At 39.7% G+C, this 26098-nt stretch overlaps 2 protein-coding genes across 8 annotated transcripts in view; both read right to left on the bottom strand.

Moving 5' to 3' along the window:
* The window catches only part of LOC139977117 (angiopoietin-1 receptor-like), a 38529-nt gene extending 32236 nt beyond the window's left edge, over positions 1 to 6293 (bottom strand). For all 7 annotated transcript variants that reach the window (XR_011796432.1, XR_011796433.1, XM_071986211.1 and 4 more), the window contains exons 1-3: positions 5844 to 6293; positions 4172 to 4459; positions 1657 to 1908 (exon numbers count right to left, since the gene is read on the bottom strand). Coding sequence is in view for 5 of the 7 variants with exons in the window: in XM_071986211.1 (XP_071842312.1) it covers positions 1657 to 1908; positions 4172 to 4459; positions 5844 to 5895 (592 nt within the window). In the remaining 2 variants the exon portion in view is untranslated. The remainder of the gene's footprint in view (positions 1 to 1656; positions 1909 to 4171; positions 4460 to 5843) is intronic.
* Positions 6294 to 10975: 4682 nt separating this feature from the next.
* Positions 10976 to 24613, bottom strand: LOC139977116 (large ribosomal subunit protein mL37-like). The gene is made up of 8 exons (XM_071986210.1): positions 24446 to 24613; positions 22959 to 23160; positions 22243 to 22408; positions 18453 to 18583; positions 17505 to 17614; positions 16641 to 16832; positions 15577 to 15719; positions 10976 to 14788 (listed from the first exon to the last, which is right to left on the bottom strand). The coding sequence occupies exons 2-8, from the start codon at positions 23153 to 23155 to the stop codon at positions 14462 to 14464; spliced, it is 1266 nt and encodes a 421-aa protein (XP_071842311.1). The 5' UTR covers positions 23156 to 23160; positions 24446 to 24613; the 3' UTR covers positions 10976 to 14461.
* Positions 24614 to 26098: the final 1485 nt, after the last annotated feature.

Genomic DNA, 26098 nt, shown 5'->3' with positions numbered 1-26098 from the left:
ATAGTGCAGTACTATGGGTGCAGTCCAGTGTAGTGCAGTGCTATGGGGTTCACGGTGCAGTATAATGCAGTGCTATGGGGTGCATTTCAGTGTAGAGCAGTGCTATGGGTTCAGTTCAGTATAGTGCAGTGCTATGGGGTGTAGTTCAGTATAGTGCAGTGGTATGGGGTTCAGTGAAGTGAAGTGCTATGGGGTGCAGTTCAGAGTAGTGCAGTGCTATATGGGGTGCAGTGTAGTGCTTTTCAGTTCAGTTTCACAAGTGATCAGCGTAAGTTGGGTCATCAATTCAGTTACGGTCATTTCTCATCAATTCAGGTCAGTTCTGTTAAGGTCAGATCAATTCTGTTCTGTTTAGTTAAGATTAGAGCAGTCACGTACAGTACATGTTGTTCAGTTCAGCCCAGTTCAGGACGGTTCGGCCAAGTTCAGGTCAGGCCAATTCGGTTCAGTTCGGCGTTCAGTGCAGGCCAAGGCAGGTGGTTTTTCTTCCTTAACGCATAGCCCCTCGGTAACATACTTCAGAGCGATAGGTCCAACAATATTATACGGTCCTGAACATGCATGAATATAAGTAAAAAACGTATATCCTGTCCATTCTACGCAGACTTCTATTGTACTAATATTTCATTGCTAATATTAACAAAAATATAAGTTCCAGGTCTATAAAATTATACACGGTTCCTTCAAAACAAATCCAACAATTTCATATTCATTTAGAAATTAATATTTGCTAAGACAGCTTTTAAGTGCGCAGCAGTTTCAAGTGTCATAGTGTTTCAAGTGTCATAATCACTTCCCATCAGACTCAGCTAAGTTTTCAAACCCTTTTTGTTTTATTGTCCAGAACATTTAAATTTGGTTTCTTACTTGTCTCAGAATTGAATGGCAGTTTCCGCTCTGATTGTTGCAAGCAGATTAGGTAAGACTCTGTACATCGTCTAAGTATAAGCATTGCATTTTAAAGAAAATCATAACTTCGCCTAGGATCGTGAAAAGTGCTATATACCCAATTAATGCAACACATTATCAGTGAAGTTTCTTTTCAATTAAATTATGTATGGTAGTAGTAGCCTACTAGATTTGCTTTTCAGTAAAAATAGATGTTACTTAGCTTAATCTGCCATTCATTTCCAGTTTTAAGATAGCAAGGGCGTAGGAACGGGGGGGGGGGGCTGGGGGCCGCCAGTCCCCCCAGTGAAAAATGTGGAGGGGAGGAAGTATCATTCCGCCCCCCCCCCCGCTTCGCAAGTCAGAAAACCCCTTTTTCCTTTCCAAATGAGAAAACAAAATCTCATTTGAAGCACCAAATTGCATCTAAGGCCTGGTGAAAATACAAAATTAAGTTTACAGAATGGAGTGGGTGTAGAAGTGTGCTATATTGCACCAAATTGCATCTAAGGCTTGGTGAAAATATAAAATTAAGTTTACAGAATGGAGTGTGTGTTGAAATGTGCTATATTGCACCAAATTGACGTCTGAGGCCACCTGGAAATACAAAAATTTCCAAATTCCTTTAGACCCCTCCCCCAGGCCGGCCATCAGTCTTCAGCCCCGCCCCCACTCAAAAGTACCTTCCTACGCCACTGTAAGATAGCTAGTTGAGGCACTAGTCTTGAATAGCTTAAGAAGTTAATTAAATGAGACATCATTACTTACCCCTCACTATGAGTCTTGTGAAACCACCCAGGTTAGGATGTTGTTCGAAATAAGCGTAATAGATCCCTGCATCTGATTTAGAGGCTGAACCGATAACGTAAATCGTTCTGTAATTAAAAGTGTTGGTCTGAGTGAGGTTTGCATCGTCTTTCGTCCAGATCGCTTCTCCAAAGTCTCTATTAAACGTCATTAAAATTTGCACGTAATCACCTATACTAACTGTCATTGTATCGGCTGACGGGTTTATCTCGGCTACAAATAGAAATTGTCGATAATCATTATGTCGATTTAACCCGTTAATCGAGAGATTTACGAAGGCAAGAGGTAAATTGTGAAACGAGGCACATTGACCCTAACTCCCCATCTTAATAGTCTGTTCTATTGCCGGGCTATCAACATTTTGAAATGTAATATTAAGGGATGTTATACATGGACAGCACATCAAGATATCAACAACAAAAAATATGTAACACAAAGATGTGATGCGTTGACAATGTATGGCTACATAAATTATTGCACAAATTATTTATCTGAATAAAAATACATTTCTAAAATGTTATATTTCAGAAAAATACTAGAGCTATCGAGATGGATGTTGAGCTAATGTTTTTCATTTTACTAACTTTGTAATATATTTATTTTAAACCTTTGAGACAATTGGACAAGAAAAACATGATTAGTGCTTGATAACGCAGGTCGAGTAGCTACTGTAGGCCTTCTGTTCTAATACAAATACATGATTTATTACATAGGGAAAAAAAGGGTTGGATCAAAACGTAATCTTGGGCAAAAGCTTGCCAAGCTAGGCGACATCAATACCCGTGTGATAAAAAGGAAATACTAAAAAGGTGTTCTGCCGACGGGTGAATCTACTAAATCAGGATAGAAAAATACAGCCCATTCTTTATGTTTGGTACAATGTTGTCTAACGGCGACTAAGTATTGCATGTAATTTCAATTGGTAGCTAAGGAAATAACGGACCTACATAACTTCTTTGCAGGTAAATGCAAACTTATATAGGCTACAAGAGATAACTTTATGAATAAAAAACACTAGCTGCATTTAAGTAAATTTAAAGTGAAATCCCCGAACTGATGATTTTTCCATGCTGCTCAATTTTATCGACCATTATTTGGTAACCGATCTGAAAGTGTTTCCTGCTTTTTTCAAACAACGACGCACGATTTTTAACAAGTTGGTTAGGCTTATCCAGCAGCAGACTATACATTGCAGTCCTCGAAAAAAATTTTTTGAAAAGTGGTAGCCTCTCAGGCTTTTGGTTTTGACATTTTGGTAGCCCGTTAATATTTTTTATACGAGCCCGACATTTGTGTATGCACTTAACACCGATATAGGTAAACAAACACAATCATTCTCTCCACACTTGTAATTTTAGATCCACGGACACATCCACGTACACAAACGGTAGGGGAATAAAACCAATTGACAACTTACATCAAGGAAAAGATAATTTCTCTTCAAGAATAATTAAAGGATATGGCTTAAGACACATGTGATCGTTGACAGCGGGAGCAGGAGGTTAGGCTCTAAACACCTAGGTAGGTTACTGTTGAAGTACTTCTTATTTCTACAAGACAGCTTCCCACCAATATCGAGCAGACAAAAGCATGGAACTGCCGAGTTGGTTAGGTTTCACTGTGCCATACACTTACAACGGTAGGATATTATTAGGTAATTTTTTAACACAAAAACGTGTAGAGAAAAATGTTTTGTGTCAGAATACCAATACACATTAAGGTGGCCAAACACCTTCTAGATTATTTCTTGAGGCATTGGTTACATTGGTTACATGCAGTGGCGGACTGGCCACACGGGCATTTGGGCAATGCCCGGTGGGCTGGGGAGCCTAGTAGTTCACAGTAGTTAATGGAATACAGACGGGCTGTGTAGAAACATATTTTTAACTGTGTGAATCAGCTTATGAAACCACCATGTTAGTTAGTCTGTTAGTTCGTAACAAAAGAACGTGCTATTGTCAACCCGTCCGTGCTAATGGATTTTATGTAGGTTTTTTCCCCATATTTTTCAAGCATGTTGTCACAAAATGCTTGAAAACTAAATAAAATCCATGCAGTCTCAAACATATATTTTTGTCTATATTTGTTTACGTTTAACCTTTTTAACACTTTTCTCAGATTAATCAAGTGTTGCTTCTGGAAAATTATTGTTGGGTCTATTTGAAAGGATTATTATAACCTACAAAGTTGAGAAATGTAGCACCATTTTGCATCTAGGAATTCCTTAACTTCAAAAATATCTCCTTATAGACCCCTCCCCGGAACGGCGATCACTATGTAAGTAACATATCAAAGAATACTGGACCGGTCTTAGGTGAAAATGCCCGGGCCGGTTTTGAGACCCAGTCCGCCCCTGCATGGTTACATTCCACCTGTTATAATTCGCAAACAACCAACAAATGAACACTACCCCATTGGCCGCCCTCGTGTCTTGACTAGAACCTGTAGTATAGCAATAAAGTAAACTAAGACATACCGTTACTTGACATCTTCAATGCCGTTACGTTGCCCTTTTCATCAGTTCCAGAGCAGTAAAAAGCGCCATAACGATTTGGCAGGGAAGATTCGTCCCAAGTGGCTACAATACTGCTGGAGTCGATATCGGACGCTGAGGACCGAAAAATGTCCCACGCCATACCCCACTTTACCCTCCATAGGATAAGGTCATTGGAGGTGAGGTCTCCATCGACATCCTGGCAAGTAATAACTGTATCATCTCTGGATACCCGAGGAGTGGAATTTATGATGTAAATTTCCCTCGTCTCTATGGACGCAACAGAACGATAATGCATTATAAAGTCACAAATTGTTCATGGTAAATCAACGCCGACATAACCTTGGCAACTTTGAGAAGTTTCGTTAAGCTCTATCTTTTTATTTATATGCCATCATAATGATATGTCAAACCGCAGGCCTAGCCTACATCCTAGTAAATCGACAGTCCTTACGACATGAAGACCGACGCCGTTCGTCATTACCTAGCAACGAATGGTCGCTTAGCAACGCAACCGAATGTCCATCATAATATTTAACCTATAGTGGCGTAGGAAGATATCAACAAGTGAGAGGGCAGAAAATAGTGGAGCTAGAGGTCTTCCCAACTCAAATATCGACTGTTCCCAGAAATTGTGACTATTTCGTTCTCAATTTATTACACTATTTACTTTTCTCGATAATTTCGAACATTTATAATCCAGTAGAAATGTTGATATTTTATTTGAAGTTTCGACCAGCTTTGTCTAAACTTTGATCGTGAAACTTCCAGCACATTTTCGAAGTAGCGTGTAATTGACGTGTCCGTTGAAGTTCCTGCATGGTGTGTTTATGTCGAATATTTTACTCCAGCGTCTCCTGTGTTCAACCATAGCTATCTCAAACTGACAAGTGTTCCCGACATTTTGCACTTTTGGCAAAGGTTCGACATGTTTTTCGAACGACGATATGTCGAAATTTTGAAGTATCTGGAGATTTATCTGAAAAGTGGTGATTCGTTGAAACTTTGATTTTTCATGTCAGAAAGTTTGTCGAAATATCGAGAGAAAACAAATTCATTACATGGCGAAACATTCGGCTGACTTTATAGTGTGTACCATTTGTTCGTAATGAAGTTTAAAAACTGACTGTCGTTAAAGGTCTGCTGTATAGACCGCAACTATAGCACGCTATCATGGAAAAATTTCTTGTGATTACGTAATCGACCTGCCTTGGTCGTAAAATGACCTTTTTTTAACAATTAGTCTGCAACGCCTGTCGCATGCTTTTTCTTGTATGAGGGTCTTTGTGTGAACGTTGTATGTTTAACTACACTGTAGGCATGAACCTATTTCCACACAGTGTTTACACAAAGAGCCTAACGGTGTTAAGAAACTATGCAGGCTAATCTTAGAGCTCGAGGTGGATTTAGACCATGGTAGGTGTATTACGTAATCATAAAAAAATCCTAGCTATAGCGTGCTATAATTGTAACCAATATTGGGGGCTTCAAAAATGCGGTCGTTATAACATTAACCTATGCATGAGTTATACCACAGTATTATATATTGTCAAAAGTGCACTAATAACCATCCTTTTTACGGTTTTGATTACTCGTATACTGTTACAATATTAGAGTTAGTATCACATAATAATAATACACATAACGAACTCACCTATCATTGGGGTTATGCACGTGAAACATAACAACAGTGTAAAATAAATCATTGCCGCTGCCTCGTGAACGAGTGATCGTTTGTCTGCTAAACAAAAGTAAAACAATCCTGATTTTTAGAGAGGATAAGATGCCAGTACGCCAGCAAGCATCACAGAATGTTTCAATGGCAAGTTGTTTACTCTTGTTGGTGAAATTGGCGTCGTTTGAGAACTGTTCGGTCACGAATGGTACGTAATAATATGTAACAAACTGTATATAATTATGATGAAATCTCTAATAAAATTGGCAAAAAAACGATCCCTCCAACGTTTAAATCCTTCCCAAACAATATATAAGAATTCCTGCATATACTGTCAATAGTATATGCTGTATTGAGCAAGAAGTATTTTGCTCAGATGTGTAAACTAATACATAGATATGTTAATGTTGTACCTCCACTATAGCCAGCCCTGACCGTATTCTGATGGCAATATAACGCATCATTAGATATAGTTTGTTATTCACCTTTCACAGCAACTCTTACATTCATCATTTCCGTTTAAGGAAATAAATCCTTGATACAGATAGACCATCCAGTGCTATATGTCATTCCATCTCAGGCCAACGGATTGTTATTCCGGAAGTATTTAAGATCCACGGTGAATTTCGTGGCTTTGGATGGGGGAGGCGTGGGGAGGGGGGGGGTATGGGAGAGGGGAGACGGACCTGCACGTTTAAAGAACGTTTACCAAACACACACACCTTTATCAAACGCACATGAATACATCATATCATATTATGTATCAAAGTCAAATCAAAGCAATATATAAATCTGTGCTAGTAGTTTGGAGAGCATATACTTGAAGACCGTAATTCCCAGAAGTTTAATTTGAAGTTCATATCTTTCAGGCCGTCCACCGCATTCTCTTTGCAAGGAAATGTATTTGATGTATAGGCTATAATCAATGTGACAGTATTCTGGCCATCCTATACATCATGCCTCACAATGAAAATGTTATCAAAAAAGACGTGGCCGTGGGGTGAGGAAAGTCTAGAACGTGCTTCGGCTACAAAACATTAGGGTGAAAGACAATATGCATGGTTTAAAGGTCTGCTGTATAGACCCCAACTATCGCACGCTGCCATGGAAAAGTTTCTTGAGGTTAAGTCATCGACCTGCCTTAATCGTAAAATGACTGCAACGCCTGCCACACATTTTTTCTTGTATGAGGGTCTTTGTGTGAAACGCTGTATGATTTACTACACTGTGGACATGAACATATCTCCACACAGTATTTACACAAACAGCCTAATAGTGTAAAGAAGCTATGCAGGCTAATTGTAGAGCCTGAGGTCGATTTTACGACCGTGGCAAGTCGATTACGTTATCATAAAAATTTCCTAGCTATAGCGTGCTATAATTGGAGATAATAAAGCAGATCTATAAGTCAGTTTGATTTAATCTGATGAATGTAACGTAATAAATAGTGAAACAACCCGCAAGTTTCTCCTTTTGTTAGATAAAGATAACCTATGCTATTGATACCGCCGATATATACTGTATAGGCCTACATATGATATACGAGTTCAGTGGCGTAGGAAGGTACTTTTGAGTGGGGGGGGGGCTGAAGACTGATGACCCGCCTGGGGGAGGGGTCTAAGGGGAGGGGGTGTCCCCCCTCCCCTTTGGAATTTTTTGCATTTCCAGGTAGCCTCGGATGCAATTTGGTGCAATATAGCACACTTCAACACCCACTCCATTTTGTATTTTCACCAGGCCTTAGATGCAATTTGGTGCTCCAAATGAGATTTTTTTTCTCATTTGGAAATGAAAAAGGGGTTTTCTGACTTGCGAAGCGGGGGGGGGGGGGGCGGAATGATACTTCCGCCCCTCCACATTTTTCACTGGGGAGCTGGCGCCCCCAGCCCCCCCCCCCCCCCCGGTTCCTACGCCCTTGTACGAGTTAGACCTTTATACGCTTTAAATGTTCTTGTGTTTTATTAACATTTTGTCAATTTATGATGAGCCACATTGTTATTTGCGTCTGTCTAATGGCCGTTATAAAGGATGTTTTTGCAAAGCTAAATACGGTATCAAATAACGAATCTCTACACTGATGACATAAACATTAAAGGCATTGAAGACTCGCGCAAAAAGAAACGTCTCATGCCGGTAATCTGACCGAGTTTCGAATGAGGTGTAACAGAAGTGTTACACACCACCATCGATCCCAGAGAATATACACACACAGCTTGTTACCGTCGGTAATTAGACACTAGTGTACAGTCAGTACATTCGGCTACGTTCAATACCCACAACAAAGTGTACCTAACAGCAATGGACATCTCAGGTCTAGATGAAAGATAACAAGGTATCACGTTTCATTACTGTCTGCATTTTGTAGCGACACGAAAAAAAAACTTCACTTGCAAGCAACGGAAACTTAACATTTTCAGATGGAGGCACGCGGTTTGGGGCGAGTCTTCAATGCCTTAAAACAGTGTTTCCTCTTCTGGATAAGCTGAGTTGCTGTGACAACAAAGATATATATGTGAATGATGATTTCTGATCGATGTATACTATTTTTTCTTTCTCTTTTTCTTGTTCATTTGAATGATTAAAATAATTAAAATTATTTTCACTTAAGTTAGAAATCATTAAAATATTGTTTTTGCGTTCCAAATACATTTCCAGAGCAAAGTGTATAACCCTAATTTTTCACGATGTTACTGTATTTGCAAGTGCAGCAGAGGGAAAGTCCCGTTTGTAACGATTGCTTGGTGGAGAGGAACTATTAACAAACGATATACCGGTGATTAAGGATGATGGCTTCCGCACATATTATTTTAATATTTCAAATCAAGGTAAGCTCTGCTAACCATTCGATGCGAGTACCAATAAACTTGGAGCTTTACTCATCTATTTATAATTACTAATAATTAATAAATAGTTACTAAGTTCAAGGCGGAGGAAGGGTGGTAGGCCTATATCATAATCATACTAAAATAAAAATAAAAAGGTCTGGTAGACCGGGTAGAAAAAAAAATCATCATTTAAATCATTGAATTCTGTATATTGCCATAAGAAAGCTTATACAATTTTGCTTTAGTTGCTCCAACGGTAATACCCAATTTACTGACAAAGAATAGGCCTATAACAGGCGCGTATCCAGGGTTTTCAAACCCGGGGGGCGCGAATTACTATCTAAGCGGAGCGCCACCATCAGTTGGCGCGCAGCGTACAAGAAAATTTCTTGTTTTGAAACCCCCCAAGATCACCGGAAACGGCACTTCTCGGGCTTGAAATGACCAACCAGATGTACACTTTTTGCCTGAGAACCAAGTATTTCCTAATAGTTTTTTTTTTCCATCCATAACCTTTTTGAAGATTGTCAACCCGGCACACATCATGTTCGACCTGATCGCATCTCCTGTGGGTCTTTGCTTTTGTAGGTGATTCTACGTCGCGGCCCACAATACCCGTCAGCCCCACTTTTCAAGGTTTTAAGCCCCATATTTGTTCAGAATTTGAAAATTCACATTTCTCGTGAATAAACTCACTTCAAAACATACCCATAATGTTGTACAAAATTTCATCTATGGACAACCCAATATAGAAAAACTTCCCCTCAACCCCTAACAGACCGGTCAAAATTGCACGAGTAGAGGGAAGTGTGATGCAGAATGTTGGTCAGAAATTTTCTAAACAGACACAGTTAATTTATTGGTGTACAAATATTGCAACCTCTTATTACGGCTATTATAAAACTTGGTTGAAGGAAATGAAAAAATAGCAAAAGCGAACACTACACACATAGGCGTATGAGGCGCGGCGGCAGTGGCGGAGCTAGGGGTATTGGTCAGGAGTGGCGAGAATGGTCTGTAGGGGCGCTTTCGACACTATCTAAGCGGAGCGCCACCACTGGTTGGCGCGTAGCGTACAGAAAATTTTTAGTAAAGATACTCCCTAGATCGCCGGAAATGACCCTTTCCGGGCCTGGCTAATTTGCAGATAAACGAAGAATAAGGTGTCATCGCCATATTACACCAACACCGTATGGACGCTCCGCCACTGCGCGGCGGGGGTGCAGCCCCTAATTCGCCATTACTAATGTAAAAGAGAGTTTTGACATAATTGGACCTCCATGTTTTTTATACATCTACATGAGACATGTCGTTGTTTACATTAGCATCCCGCGGTATACTGCGCAATTTTAACGGACCGTACGGTACATGATGGCATGCGATGTAATAACTGATGCTTGCTTATATGATATTGACATGAACACGTTGAACGCGCGCGAAGCGCTCGAAAACTTTTGGTTATTTTTTCAGGCAAGTCGGACAGTTTTGAGGCTTTTCATCCTGGAACGCCATTTTCATGCTCACTGATATGATGTGATATCTGCTGTTTGCATTACAAATTCGAACAGGCGCGTAGCGAGGAATTTGCCAAGGGAGGGGCGAATCCTGTAGGCAAATTATCTAAGCGTAGCGCCACTATAGGTTGGCGCGAAGCGTACAAGAAAATTTTGGCCGAAAATGCCTCCCAGATCGCTGGAAATGACACTTCCCAGACCTTGTAAGTTGCCTCTAAGCACTTTCTATTTTGAAATTACTTAGCGATATCATTTAAAAAAATGCTGAATGGGGGGGGGGCGGGCGGTCGCCCCCATCCCAAAATGCGTCATGTTCCCCGACGAAACGGTCGAGTTCGAGACCAGCCACAGTTGGTTTCAGAGCACAATTCTACACACGCGTTATGATAGACCATATATAGTATATATATAGATCATTAGTGAGAGAGGAAAATGGAAACGTCAAAAAATGGAGTTGTCGGTGTAAGGGGTAGGGAGAGTCACACTTTTACGAAATTTGATCCGTCACTGGCTACCCTTCAGCGCTGTAATGATGTCACTGTTCCTCTTTCTCTTCCCGGTGTCTTCGCGTTTTTCTTTTACTCCCTCCTTTTTCTCTCTTTCTTATTTTTCTTTTCCCTTCCTTCCTCTCCTCCTCCTCTTTTTCCCCCTTTTTTTTCCTTTTTTCTTCTCTTTTTTTTTCTGTCCTCTTTTTCTTACCCGGGGGGCGCGCGCCCCCAACGTCCCCCCTGGATACGCACCTGTATAATATCATATGCCCTGCCACGCATCCTTGTGACCATAAACAGAATTAACCAGCAATTGAAGCGAATGAGCGACTAAAAAATGATCCGACCTTTGTCCTACTTAAGTAAGAATCTCCAACACATTTGAATAAAGAAAACAAAATGTCGGGGGAATTGACATATATCACTGTTGAGGAAGCAATGCAATCCATTAGCAACACAATCATAACAACATTTTCATTTATCTGCTAATCCGTCACAAATGGACCATCGAAGAAACCCTTCCGTTCTCCACTGTATATGTACAATGCTACTGAATTCCTCCTCTGGGATTTCGTTTTAAGTGGTGCAATATATTATTAATTTAAATTCAATACGGTTTCCAAGAATGTGTTCAGTTTTTAAAGATAATATAAGTACCAGACCTTCAGCAATTAGTGCGGTTCAATATTCGAATGTAGCCTACCGTGTCAAATTTGAATTAATGGCAGAAATTCCATAAATGCAATGCTTCCTGTTTCTAACTACATTCTAACTGCATATGATCATAAAGGATAAAATCAAGCAAAAAGTAGAATGAATCGTAATCTATTATGTGTGTTTTTACGCAATCGTTCATTTCGAAAACTTGAAGGTAATTTCCCCTACTTTTTCTGATTAATATCATATTTATTTTGAGAACACCAAATTTAATGACAGGCAACTTCCGGATAGGTCATGTAAGGAATACAAGGTGGTTGGGAATCGGTATAGTAAACAGACGTTTTAAACACAAACGGGTGGCTATCAATGTCAGTACTAAAAGGACACTCGTGTTAAAAGAAAGCATGTTAACAAAGATGTGTTAGTGGAACATTAGCCTATACAACGATTTCTGTAAGACTTAAAACTAAAGACTGGCTATTCTGCTGTGCAATTTCAAATGTAGTTGAACATCACTATCATGTGCTTATTTTATACTTGAACAAAAACTAGTCAAATACATTGGTTTGAACATAGGTTCGATACCGCCTATGGTAGACATATTTACCTTACCTTAAGTAAATAAATAAAAACCTGGTTTGCACATAGGGTAGCAAAAGAAACCATGTACTAATATAAAGGGTTCGGTATAGATTATCCTAACGCGGACATAAACTAGATATGTTGGATAAAGCACTTATATTTAACAGCAGTGTCTAGCAAATGTTGGTATAACATGACAAAGGTCTTTGTAATGAGGTAAAGCAGACATTGTTGTCGGCATCAATATTGCTGCAAATCTGTTTGGATGCAGATGTGCAGCAGGTTGGATGGGAAATAACTGCGAAGTAAGTTGTAGCGGTTAACAGAATTTAGTGAGAAAGAAATGAAATATCATTGTAACAAATTAAAAGAATCTTTAACATTTCGGATTAAGACCATCTGGCTCTTTACAGAGGGGATGGTTACACCCCCCCCCCCCCCAACAGCTTACCGAGGCGTTATTCTTGAAGATAAGCATCGTTCTTTTATAGTCTTTGCTATTTGGCTTCGATCTAATCTGAATTATCGCTGGCTCGTATAAGCCGCCGCGGCAAGTTTTGTACCAATTAAACGCTATTTTGATGGAGAAACTACTAACAAATTTTTGGTCCCGAATGATCACAAAGAATCGATTTTGCCAGACATGTCGAGGAGTGTTTTTGAGGTTCCTCTTTAAAATCAAAGTCACATGTCCCACTGCTCCCCCCCCCCCCCACCCCCAACATCAGTTTTTTGTTACACTCGACTGAACGTTTTATTATTACTATAAATGCAATGTCGTTATTATTACTATAAATGCAATGTCGTCCGTTTTCCTCTCCAAAGAATAGCATTGGACAAATACAAGGATCTTCAACGATTTTAGATACTCCACCGTATAAACATCCAGTTGTACGGGTATTACATGACGTCGAGGCGGCGATGTGGTAAGAACCTCTAGGACAGGCTGCGCAAGAAATAATTAGCCTACTAGGCTCCATTAGTACAAACAAAACCCTATTTGAGTATATTAATAAAATAGAATATTAAATAAAAATTAAATAGAACCATATTGATAGAGACCATTGTGGAGGAAGTGGAAGCACCCACCTCCATCGTCAGTGGAGGGGGTGGGGAGGGGGCAGTTCTAGGGATTGGATACCACTCATTCGTAGCATTTGAACCATGTGCATGTCTCTAACAGAGAAACGGCTCTCCCACCCCTCCTCCTCCCCAACCATCTGCAAACACAAACATGATAACACATCACCCTACCCTCCACCTCTGCACATAAAATCACAATAATTGTAACAAAATCCCATTGTCTACGCTCATGATAAACCGAGATACAGCAAGAGATAAAGCAAACACTTGTGGTATTTTTTTGTTTCATTATTGAAATGTATTAAAGCCTTGGGAACTTCTAAAGTGGGTAAAAAGTTCTTTTACAGATAGGAATATTTATAATTTGTTCTCTCTATCAGTCATATCAATTTTTTCACTCCACCAAAATTCCAGGCATTACAACAGCAATACAAAACATTATCAGACCGATAAAATATCAAGAACTGAATACAGATGTAGGCTATTTTATCACAAGATAGCACTGGCAACTTTCTACATCTAAAACATGGTCACCTCTATGGTATCAGGTCAAAGTTCAGATAAGCATATCCCAACTTGAGTCAGTACTCCTATTGTAGTTGTCTGAACTTATGCACATGCCTTCGTTATTTCTTTGTACCCATACTGGTGCTTGCCGAGTGGGGGTGGGGGGCATTTTGACTGGGGGACATTTTACAGAGTTTTAAACTCAGTCCATATCAGTTTGTCCATAATCAGTTACAATCGGCGACGTTTGATTTGGATCTCGGTGTTGGAACTTGGTGTTGGAACTTGGTGGCCCTGTGTTCATCTTGAATCAAATCTAACACACACAACAGTATTGCAAAATACACAGCATGCATGGATATACAAAACAAGAGTTCACCTTTACGTTTTAAGCTCTCGTTCAACCAAAGTTTGCATTAAGACCTAATGTTTGATTCGGCACTATGTTTTTTAAACTCAGGGCCCTGTGTTTGACTTGGATCTGGTGTATCACACACGATAGCATTGCATCTTGCACAGCACTAATTGACAAGCAGCACAGAATGCAACTTTGATTCCAGGTCACCTTTGATTTCTACGTTCAGTGGTCGGCTCTGGACCCCAACTCTTTTAGCGCCATCTTAGATCAGGTTTGCCATAACCATAGACATTTGGTTAAGAGAGCTTGCTGTGTTTGATCCAATCTAGTATGAATTTACACTCACTGGGCAGACTTTAGATTCAGGATTCTGATGCAATCACACGCTTGAAGAGTCTCTCCCTCTCGGCATATTTGTCTTGTTATTTGTTATCAGGAAGAGAAATCCAGCTGTGATCTCTATGCGTTCCTCTTCTTATCGTAAAAGTCCTCATCGTTTTCTCCGCGCCTCTAATATCCGTAGCCAATCAGAAACGCCAAAGATTTCCGTCTCTCAGACACCTCTGCTGTCAGTTTTTGCTCATTTATTAGACATGAATGCTAAAAACTTCTGGAAGACTGACACGTCCAGGTTCTGGCAACCGAGGTTGGGGTCTCTCTTCTTGATGAGTTCTACTACTTGCCGTTTGTTTTTCTTCATACCCTTCTTTTTGATTATTTTGATGTCCTGCGGGTACATATCTTCATATAAGGGGTTCTCCCCGTCCACCCAAATCATGTTCCTCACGCCGTCCTTCGAATCCATGTCCAGGGTGTTGATCTGGACGGTAACGAAACCGAAGTTGACCCCGTCCGTATCTATTCCCTGGGTGACCACCGGCGTCTTTAAGGTTGAATTGTAGTCCTTCTGTATTGTAAGAAGAAACAATGGAATAAGCCTTTTGGTATCATACAGAATGAATCTTTAACAGTTACAACAAGAGCAAGGGTGGTTCCCAGAGAAAATTGCGCCACCAGTTCACCTTTTTAAAGTATTAAATCACTTTGCTTATGCTTCCCTGGGTCCCTAATTTACCCCTCCCCACCACCCTTCCTCTTGTCAAGACCTTTTCTTGACCATACTATAACATATAAACTCAATACTGAGATGCATGAGGCTACTTACTGTCCATAAAGTAAAAAAAATAGTTTTTGTCAACATTACTTTTAATTTCAACCAGTCAACCGGATGGTAAAAACTTACACAAACAAAGCTGATCAATGGCATATAATTGTCAAGGGGAAAATTCATTCTGTGGAACCAGCTAGCACACCATATTAGATTTTGCACTGAAATTTCTATGTTTAAGATTTACCTAAGGACTCATTTCTTTACTTGTTCATTTGATTTGCAATTGACTTGCTTTTGGTAAGCGCCTAGAGCTGCTACTTCTTGTTTCTTATTTGGCAGTATTTAAATACACTGTATTATTATTACTTTAAATATTAAATAATTATAAATATTATTATTTATTACTCTTTGCTATTTTGCAATAATTACTCCTTTTGCATCATGAACTCTGTCATATTTTGTGGCGACTCTGAAAATAAGGATGAATACTTCTTTCAACTTAAAACACATTACCTGTACCAAGAACATGCTGATGATTTATGCAATGTGAATCTTGATATAATTAGGGTGCATGAACAACCTACCCCATAGATCTGTTTAGCCCTGCTGAAGCCGTCCGCAAAGGTGTACATGACAGCTTTGCTTACACTATGCTTGATGGGCCATCTCATGTAGCTGGAGATTACTCTAGTGTGAGCATGCGGAAACGGATGGGGCTCAAAGTATCCTGCAGAAGAAGGAAAGAAAGATATTTACTGAGTTAAGAAGAAAAGGATTTGTTTGATATTAGAAACTTGCACGTTGCTTTGATCTAGAAAGGGGAAAGGATTTGAAATGGGGGACATGAGATGGGGATTTGAAATAGGGACATGATAGAGTGATTGGAAAAGGGGACATGAGGGGATTGGAAAGGGACATGAGAGGGATTGGAAAGGAGGGGGGGATGTTTAGACCTACCAGACAGAAAGGAAAGTGAAAGAGATGAAATGTGACACCAAACAGCCAACACGATATTGCTCAATCATATTCTGTCCTGTAGAACATTTTTTACTGATTACACACACTTATGGTACTAGTAAACTCTATCAACAGGACTGTTAGACTGTGGTCCTGATCAAGTTTACAAAAGGGATAGTTTTTAGCTGTCAACCTCTTCATAACTTGGCATTCTGATCGACCCTCAATCCCTGTCAGGTCTAACAGTATAACTTAGTAACATGCAAGTACATTGAGAGTTAAAAAAAAGAAAGATCTTCAAAATTCTATTAAGCCTGGTGTATTCACATACACAACATGCCAGCAATGGCCTGCATAATATATATGTGAAATATATATTCATCAAATCATCAACTATCCTGGATGAATTATCGATTAGCATATCAGGCGACCAATCTTGATTTTGCGATTCTTGCCAAAAGAACTATGAAACTGGCAGTTGAATATTCATGGGCAGTGAGATAAATGTCAGATGTCCTACAGTAGATTGGTCTTATAAGTGAAATAAACGATAGTAAACCGACTGGGATCTTATAAAACAAAACTGTGAACAGAGAAAGAAAATATCTTTCTTCAATTGTCTTTACTCTCTTCCAGTAAATTTTGCTCATTCTTAGTCAAAGGCGTGAATCCGTACGATTTCTGTTCTCACCTGGGAAATTATGGTAAGGTTGGTATATATGAGTTTCCTGTAAATCTAGGGTCGGTGCTAGCGGTTCAAAGGTTGGTATCTCCACCCCTCTGGTAGCTTCAATCTCTTCCGTGGAAGCTGCAGCTGAGAGAGGGTGCCTGGAGGATACCAGGATACCCTTTGGTGCTCCTACAACTTGAATATGATCACCCTCTATAGAAATAGAAACAAGGAGCAAATATAAATAATAAAAGCCGGGGAAAAAATAGTGGGAATATTTGAAAATACTCCTTCTTAAACTTCTCGAACGAATAGGTGCTATGGCACCATTTTAGATGAAACTCTATAGCTTTGATAATTAAGGAACCAGATGATAAACAGGTAAGCTAAATTTGATGATTTAAGACGCACTTTAGGTGGATTTATATAATCTTTGCAGTCATTCTGTTGACAAGGTTTCCTGACACTGACCTCTGTTTCAAGGATGACTTTACGCAGATTATTTTAGTCGTCGTATTTTATAGTCCAATAAACAAGACAATATGACTCCTAATAATGTTTTCTACAGCTAAGATATTTGTGCCTGTCTCAACTTAAGTCATACTTTAACTTTCAATGACCTGTGACTTTCACAACATAAATGTTTCTTTTATTCACCGAGGTCAATCCACACACTAACTACAAAATTAACATCACTAAATGACTCATCTTGTACAAGCCAAGCCATCACACACATACACACGCACATTCACTTTGCACATTTCGTTGCATTGATTTAGTCAATTCAAAATATGTTGGATTTGATAGGGAGTTAGGACAGATGCATAACAAGTACCAATCGACTCTGGCTAGGAGTGACCTATGACATTTTGACCTTTAACTGACCTCTATCCCAAGAAGACTCCACATAGTGATTTTCTGTGATTGATTGATTTAGACTCAGCTCTGGTCCCAGTAATTGACTCAGCCGTTGGAGGTACTGAATCTGAGTATAACTGTAAAGATGAATAGTCATGTGAGATGAATAATCATGTGGAGATGAATAGTCATGTGGAGATGAATAATCATGTAAAGATGAATAGTCATATGGAGATGAATAATCTTGAGATGAATAATCATGTGGAGATGAATAGTCATGTGAGATAAATAATCATGTGGAGATGAATAATCATATGGAGATGAATAGTCATGTTGAGATGAATAATCATGAGTTATCAGAAGAGCTGATAGGAGTGGAGTGGGAGAAGGATGGGTAATATGAAGGGGAAGGGCAGTTGGAATGAGAATGGGGAAAGTAATGGGAAGGGACAGGGAAGGTTATGAGGTGGGAAAGAGGAACAAGGAGGGAGCTGGAGGTAAACGGGAAAGATAACTGGAAAGGAATGGTGAAAGAAAGGGGCATGGCAGCTGGAAGGGAAGTGAGAAGTACCAGGATGGGGAACAGGAGTGCGAAAGAGATGGGTGTTGTTGACACACAGTATCATGTGAGTGAAGTGAAATATCACAAATATTGAAGTATAGAAACAACAGCCATGTTTTTCATTTCAGTTGGTGCCATCTCTATAGCATCACAAGAGTTGTTATATTACGGCCAAATTATTCATCTGAAAGATGGTGTGATATTTTCAATTTTGTAAGGTATGATTTGACCAAAAATTTGAAACTAGAAAAGGAGCATTGTTGCAAGCATTGGTTCCTTGTTGGCCTCAACATTTCTAAGTCTATTACTCTATTTCTAAATCTTTAATGTCTTAAAGAATACAGAGATCGGAAGAAACTAAAAGTATGACCAAATCAATGTCATAAATAAAAATGAATCCAAGATTAACATACATATATCTTTCCCTTTTGATGACCTTCTCTTCTGTATCAAACTGTCGGCAGTGTCTAACGGCTTCGGTGACTCTCTGCTCCATGTTTGGGATGGATAGATTTGATACGGTCTCCGACACAGATTTGGGCATCTACAAGACGATGTGAGAAGGCTATCAAGTGTCTACAATTACTGCATGATCGACCAAAGTATTCACTGCCTCTAGATACTTTTATGGAATGAATGTAAAGGTATTTTTAACAACATCAGAATAGCGCTGACCATTTTAGATTTTCTAGTATATTTAGAGGCAATACTGACCACTTTAAATGAAGAACTTTTGTCGCTTTCACTTTCAACTATAAATGAACTGGACATAGTTAAACACATAGAAAAGCATCTTGCAAACATCTCACGGACAGGCTGACAGTGACCTTGGCTCTCGAGCAAAGACAATCAGCGCACCAGTCCACCAGCCAGAAACCCAGTAATAAAACATTGACAGGGTCCTAGACCCTCCACCTAAGAAGAAGTGCAGATATTTAGCTAACTAATTGAAAAAACCCACAATAATAGTACAAAACTTGTACACGAGTGTATTACATGTCAGTTTTGAATACAAGTGGTGTTCCGTCGAGGTTGACACGACCGTCCGGACGCGACGTTTTCAGACGTTTCCAGACACTTTAGGACACTTTAGGACGTTTTCTGACACCTCCGGACGGTCGGACGCTTTTGTACATTTTACTCCAACAATATTCACTTTTAATCCGGACGGAACCTGCGGTTTACTGCCTACTTTTTCACACCAGATTAAATCGATCTTCTCAGTTTGTTACAATAGAAGTTACAATGGTGATATGTCCGATTCTGTCCGATAATCCGGACGTTTTTAGCCCGACTCAAAGTAACAAAACAGTAAGGATTACAGAGGCAAGAACCCTTTCATTTCAGAAAAGCGTCATGTGTCCGATAATCCGGACGCTTAAAGCTAAACTATGTTTCTATTCAAAAGCGATTTTAGAGGCAGTTCTATTATCAGCCCGCAAAACGTCTGAAACCGTCCGATAATCCGGACGGAATAAACTTTCAGTACAGGGTAGTATTTCTGCTACAAACAAAGTCAAAGGTGATACAAGTTTGAACACAAAATAACTGCGAAGAAATATATTGAAGTAACGTCATGTTTTGACAAAAGCATGCAATGTACAACAACTATTTACTAACCTTTTGAAACAAAAATTCAAGCAGAAGGAGTGGGGAACAGTCACAAGAAATAAGAGAAATAACGACATATTGATGATAATGCCCATCGGTGTTGGGCGACAATCAACCATTCCCACTATATCTTATCCTGGTTCTGAGTTGCTTCCGTTCAACAAAAATATCGTTTTACCTAGGCTCAAAACATTTTCAAAACAACGGTACACATGAAGTAATCCAATAAATCCCAGACTGGATAACGAATATAAATACACTACAGCATCGTTACTGTATTGTTTACCTCCTCCTGCCGACACAACCGAAAATGTTTAATGTTTAATATGTAACACGTATTGAACCTTTTTTTAAATAATTTCAATGATGTCACCCCCGTAGCTCCTTCAAAGTTGCTAAGCTTTTTATTGATAACGCCGAACGTACCCCATTACCAGACACACAAGGCGCCACGAAATGTAACACTGTCGGAAACATCTGAAAGTACTAGTAATATGCAAATATTACGAACTTTTTACCGCTACGGTGTATTTTTTCTCACCGTTCAATCGTCCGGCTATTTTCCTTTTTTTTTCTTCAATGGCTATCGAAGTCTGTTTTTTGACGATGAGGAAATGTTATTCGCAAAATTTGAACATGTTGAGAAACAAACAACAGGGCGTAAAATCTCGCGCACATACTTTTACTTCCATGAATCCAGGGTAAAGCACATTGCAGCAAAGGTTGAGCTCACACGCGCTAAGCAAGGTACCTGGGAGACTGCTTGGGCCACCCCTCCTCTCTTGCGACACGGGTTAATATAGTGTTGCACGTTTTCTTGGCAGTTTGCCAGGGTTTTAACAACTCCTTGTTAGGTCAGAAAAGAATGCAAATTAACAGGTGTCAGGCTTGTGAGCAGAAACCGGGACATGACCTAGATTTCCAGGGTAGTCAATACTTTGTGCGCGCACCTGCAACCCCTTCAAGTTCAAAAGTTCACAATGAAAAGTTTTTAACTATCAACAAGTCACCACGTGTTTGGAACTTCAGACAATAAGAATGTAACATAGGGGCTACGTAAATACGGGATTATAAACTACATACATAAGAATAGTACAGATTTATTCATATCGTTAATCGGCTGTTGTTTACTCCAGAAAATAAACTTTCAATACGTACAATATCAATCTTTCGTACAAAAAATCTTAAAAATGAAAAAAGTGGCGAAATATAACTATAAATGACATCGTGGGACCCCCCGCATTAATAAACGAATCCATTTCATTACAGCATCAACTCTGAAATACCGCAAGCAGTGTGTACCAGTACCCTACGCTATAATAATATACAGTCCCTTGCGAAGATGGATTTAAACTGGATATACTCCCTGCGGTTTTGGCTCAAAATTTATTAAATCGTTATAATTATTATAACAAAGTGAGGTGAAATGCATAAGGGTAAGATTTTGTACATGGGAACCTTCACAATCCTCGTTTGAAGGAAAAATAAATAACGAAAATTTCAGAATAACTTTGAAGTCCCGTAACATGCTGAGCCCAAGTAACGTTCGATATTTGTTGAACTTGTAGCCTAGGTCACGTAGTGCACGTAGGCCTATATCGACCCGCAGATATAGTGGCTGACGGTAAATCGGTAATAATAGAGTTTAATGTGCTAATTTAATGGTTCACATATGATGTTTTATTGTCGGACACGTCTTATTTCTTTTCATTTTCCCCATTCCATCTTTCTTTATTCCTCCCTCTACATGTTTGTGCTGTCTGTTGTTGTTTTTTTTTTATCTCTGCTCCAAAATTTCCCGCGAGTGACGAAGATTTTTTTTTATCTCTGCACCAAAATTTCCCGCGAGCCACTGAAATTTCCCGGGAACGAGTTTCCCGTGTTACCTCTTTTTTCCTGGCCTGAGTATTTTTCCTAGTAACCTTTAAAATCTCAATTTAGGCACAGAGCTTCGTCCGTCTCTCGTGTCAAAATGGACGAGACGGTACTGTACCACCTCGCGGGGGAATCGAACTTTGAACTTAGCACGCTTTTAATAATATTTGTTAACAAAAAGTGCTGTATGTATTTACCGATATTAAATTGTCGTATGACACTAAAAAAATTTCCTTGGTAGCTGTAAGTCTCAAAATAGTAAATGATAGTGAGTAAATATTTCTGCACAGAGTTTTTTCAGTGAACTTGTAATCCTTACAGGCTATTGTTATCACGCTTAGGAATGGTCGCGGCCGTGTGACCGCAAATGCTCTAGATAAACACTCCACTCTTTTGTTACTATTGGGCTAGTAAACTTTACATCGGACGTTTTCGGACGCTTTTGGCTTTGAATACTGGGTATGACGGGTTTTTTTCTAACCGGACGCTTGGACGGAACCAGACACTTTCAGACGTTTTCAGACGTTTTCGGACGATTTCGGACGTTTTGAAATCGGACGATTAGGTCAACATTGACGGAACACCACTGTAGGAAACTAAGGAGACAAAAGGTCCCCCCCCTTGCTCCAGGCCCTCAGGCACTGCCCAATTGTCCTGACCAGTATACCACCCCCCCGCCCCTATTCCCACCCAACCGGACACATTCAAAAGCATTACCTTATCTTTCATCAGGACACTCTTTGTCAGCCAGAGGGTTTGGTTCAAACCTTCCTGCAGTCGACACTTCGCTGAAAAAGAGTATGCAGGACGCTTCTGGTAGAGAGGGTGGTCCTCCGGAACAGTCTTTCTCTTTTCTTTGTTGTAAATGTCCTCAAATGTTACTCTGAAAGAAACCGACGACAATGGGGGAATTTAGCTGCTTCGTGTGTGCAATGATAGATACTTACACATGTGAAGGTGATATCTATGAAGGTTCATTCAATAAAATGATACTTTAATATTCAAAATATATTTAAAAATATATTAAAAAAATAAATCCACTCAACAATTGTGTACATAACTGATTCATATGAATGTGAGGTAGTGTAATACTATTTCAACTTCAAAACATGCATGTATTGTTTTATAATTAAGGGAGAAAGCTGATAATATGCATCACATGATTGGTTTCTCAATCAACCTGACCATTAAACCTACTGTAATGTTCTTATTTTGTAGCTGATATATGTTTTTACATCTCCAAATACTGCTGAAAAGAACTGTTACCATCTTTGACTACCATTCCCTGCAAGTCTTAATAATGCTACTGTAACTTAATATGAACTTCTCACCTTCAAGTCCCTCCCCCCTCCCTCGTTCACAATTATTACATCTGCCTAATGACTTCAACCAGTTCTTTTTTGTCAATTAGTTGATTACAAAACATTCCTTACGATCTGTCAAGATATGGAGGATGAAATCCTAGCTTCTCGTAGACCCTTCTACTGAGTGATTTCCTTTCTTCAAGGGAGTCCCTTCTTATCTGGGCCATTTTCTCTGGACGGTAACCACGACGAGACTGGCAAGCTAGAACAAAGCAACACTGGCTTTGCTGGGCAAGAATGCTGCCTTTGAGAGATTGCAGAGCCATGGTAACTGTAAAGAAACATGAATGTTGTGTCAGTACTGTAAACGAGACTGATGACGAGGAATCAGTAGATGTGACTTTCCGATATACGCATCACATATATTTATATGAGACACCACCTAGCATTTTTCTTTTCTACTTGAACTGGTCATATTTCCTAAGATTCGCTGAGCTAGATACCGTAGGCCAGTATACATACTGTGCTGTACGATATCGAGATCTTACCGCAATTGAAATGCCCACCTTGTGAAATATGTTGATGTCTCGGGGATTTCTTCATTGCATGCGCAGTAAAGTAAATAAAGCAACTGGCATGCGGAACCGGAAATTATTGTTACTCCTGGTCGTAAAAATAGCCACGTTAAAGCAACTGCGCATGCCTAACCGGAAATTATTGTTACTCCTGGTCGTAAAAATAGCCACGTTGAAAAAAAAAGCATTATCATATGGATGCAGGTATTAAAGGCTACTAAAATTGTTTTCCATTGTGAAAAAAAACTCATTTGCCTATTAAAAAAAACATAGCGAACCTGTGGCATAGGTCTGAATATTTTCAGAACAAAATTATTGCAAACTGTTGTCATCTTTGAGTAGTTGGGATCTTGAAACCTACCTTAGAATTAGTAGGCCTGAGTTAGTCCTAGCCTAGTTACAGCGTAAGAAAGTCAGAACTCAGTGAAATCCAAGTTAGACCCTAAGGTTAGGTCTTACTATTATTACTAGGCCTAGGCATACCGACGATACTGTAATTGTGTAAATGTAGCGGCATTGTGCTCGGTCCAAGTTAACGCCACAGCCTAATACTAATACAGCAGTGGTATTTAGACCGAGAAATCATAGCCGTTGTCCAAAGACTAAGAGTTTTGGCCTTTACATGATTAGGACTAGCATCTAGTCCTAGGCTAACACAAATTCCACATAATCATCATGCTTTTCAGTATAGTTTCTATCCTAGGACTATAAAAGACTGGAATACACAATCCTTGGCCGTTAAAGAGAGCCCTAGTCTTGAGGTGTTTAAGACAAGATTGCCTGCGTATTATAATTAGCACTGCTGCGCTGCGCACCAACATCCTCGTTGTGATACCCGAGAGGGGTTTTTAACGAGTATATAACAGAAGCAGAAGTAACAGAAGCTGACCTACACTAGTATTAGTCTACAGTAAGCTTTTGCCGGTCTAAGCTAGACTAACGTTAACCTAGACTTAACATTAGGCCTATTCCTAACTTTGTGAGTCAATGTTAGGCAAAGATCTCGTGTGTTCAACAGGAAGATATGGGTCCTACACTCACAAGGAAGGAATCAACAGAACCGCACGTTTGGACGGTAATCAGAAGACTAGAAATGAAGGAGGAATAACAGACAAACAAAATCCCTAAGACCTAAGCTCTTTCCCTCGGAAGCACCTAGCCTATAGCCGTTAGTTGTTGTCTGGTGGGCTTCACGAAGGATTAAGTGAGTATTCAAGGTTAACACTGGTATTAATCACATGCGCCATTCAGTTTCCTATTGCAGGAGCTGCTCTCCTAGTCAGGATCTATGGAACGCCAATAGTATGGAACGCCAAAAGGACCACAGGTGTGCTGCTACCCTAAATAGTAGGTGCTACTACCCTAAACTCGAAGTCCTACTACCCTAAGCAGGAGGTGCTACTACTCTAAACAGAAGTTGCTACTACTCCTAAGAAACGATGCTGCTGTAAAAGCTGCCGCTACTACTCTAAATAGGCGATGCTACTATGCTACTAGTACTACTACAGGCGGCGATGCTACTGTAAATTAGTGGAGCTACTACCCTAAACGGAAGGTGCTATTATAGAACGCCAAAAGGACCACAGGTGGCATTGCTACCCTAAACAGGTGGTGCTACTACCCTAAACAGGAGTTGCTACTACTCTAAACAGGAGGTTCTACTACCCTAAACAGGTGGTGCTACTACCCCAAACAAGAGGTGCTACTACCCTAAACAGGAGGTGCTACTACCCTAAACAGGCGATGCTACTACCCTAAACAGGTGTTACTACCCTAAACAGTCCTAAACAGGGGTCGATCTACTTTGTAACTACGACCCGTTTCCAAAGCAAACCGCAGTGAAGGATAATGCCATTACAAATCTGCTGGTTATTTATTTGCGGATAAGTACACCTGCCATTCGGCCGCATTAAAGAGATACAATGTTTCAAACAAAGGTTAATTTTCAGCCACTGAACTTTAGAAAAGTTTAATGGATACAATTTTCTGGACGGAAGTCTAAATGATATCATGAGAAACAAAAGACAAGGCTCTTTCAACCCATCTGCCAGTACAATGTTAAGTAAAACTAGATGCAATAATATACATGCCAAATGTTACCTGCCCAAGTTAGAGAACATAAACGAACTTGTATGGTATGTGAAAATCCTTTTTCTGAGTGCGTGCTGCATTCAAAATTTACTGGTGAAAGTGATATCGACCGGGAAGCTGTTGCTAGTTGCCGACCATTCCGGGACAGGCTAGCAGAATAACATGTATAGCATTTGTGTTAGGTCTTTCTATAATTATTTTTGTTTGTTCGCTCATCATGAGAATACGTAACTCTGCAAGAGTGACAGACGTAAGATGTTAAATACCTTTATTTTCCGTGTATAGTTTAGAAAAGAAAGAAGATATAAAATATAGTCATTAATGATTTACGGCGGGGGACCCCGAGAAGTCGATCCAAAAAAAGTGAAGCTGACGCTTTGTTTCCCCATACGCCTAATTTTGCCAGGTAAGGGTGATATCACAAGTACATCTAGTTTCGCCATCTGCTTGTGTTCACGGAATATGGGATCGAAAATCCTGAAACGAAATTGCACTTTACACTCATTGGCATATTGTGCACGGTATCAAGTTCATATCATTCGAACAGCACGCTCAGAGGAGTAGGAACTGAGGTAGGAGTAATGGGGTTAAGTACCCCCTTAA

The sequence above is a fragment of the Apostichopus japonicus genome, chromosome 12 (assembly GCF_037975245.1).
Source record: "Apostichopus japonicus isolate 1M-3 chromosome 12, ASM3797524v1, whole genome shotgun sequence".
Classification (NCBI taxonomy): Eukaryota; Metazoa; Echinodermata; class Holothuroidea; order Aspidochirotida; family Stichopodidae; genus Apostichopus; species Apostichopus japonicus.
This window is presented reverse-complemented; position numbering and strand designations above follow the sequence as displayed.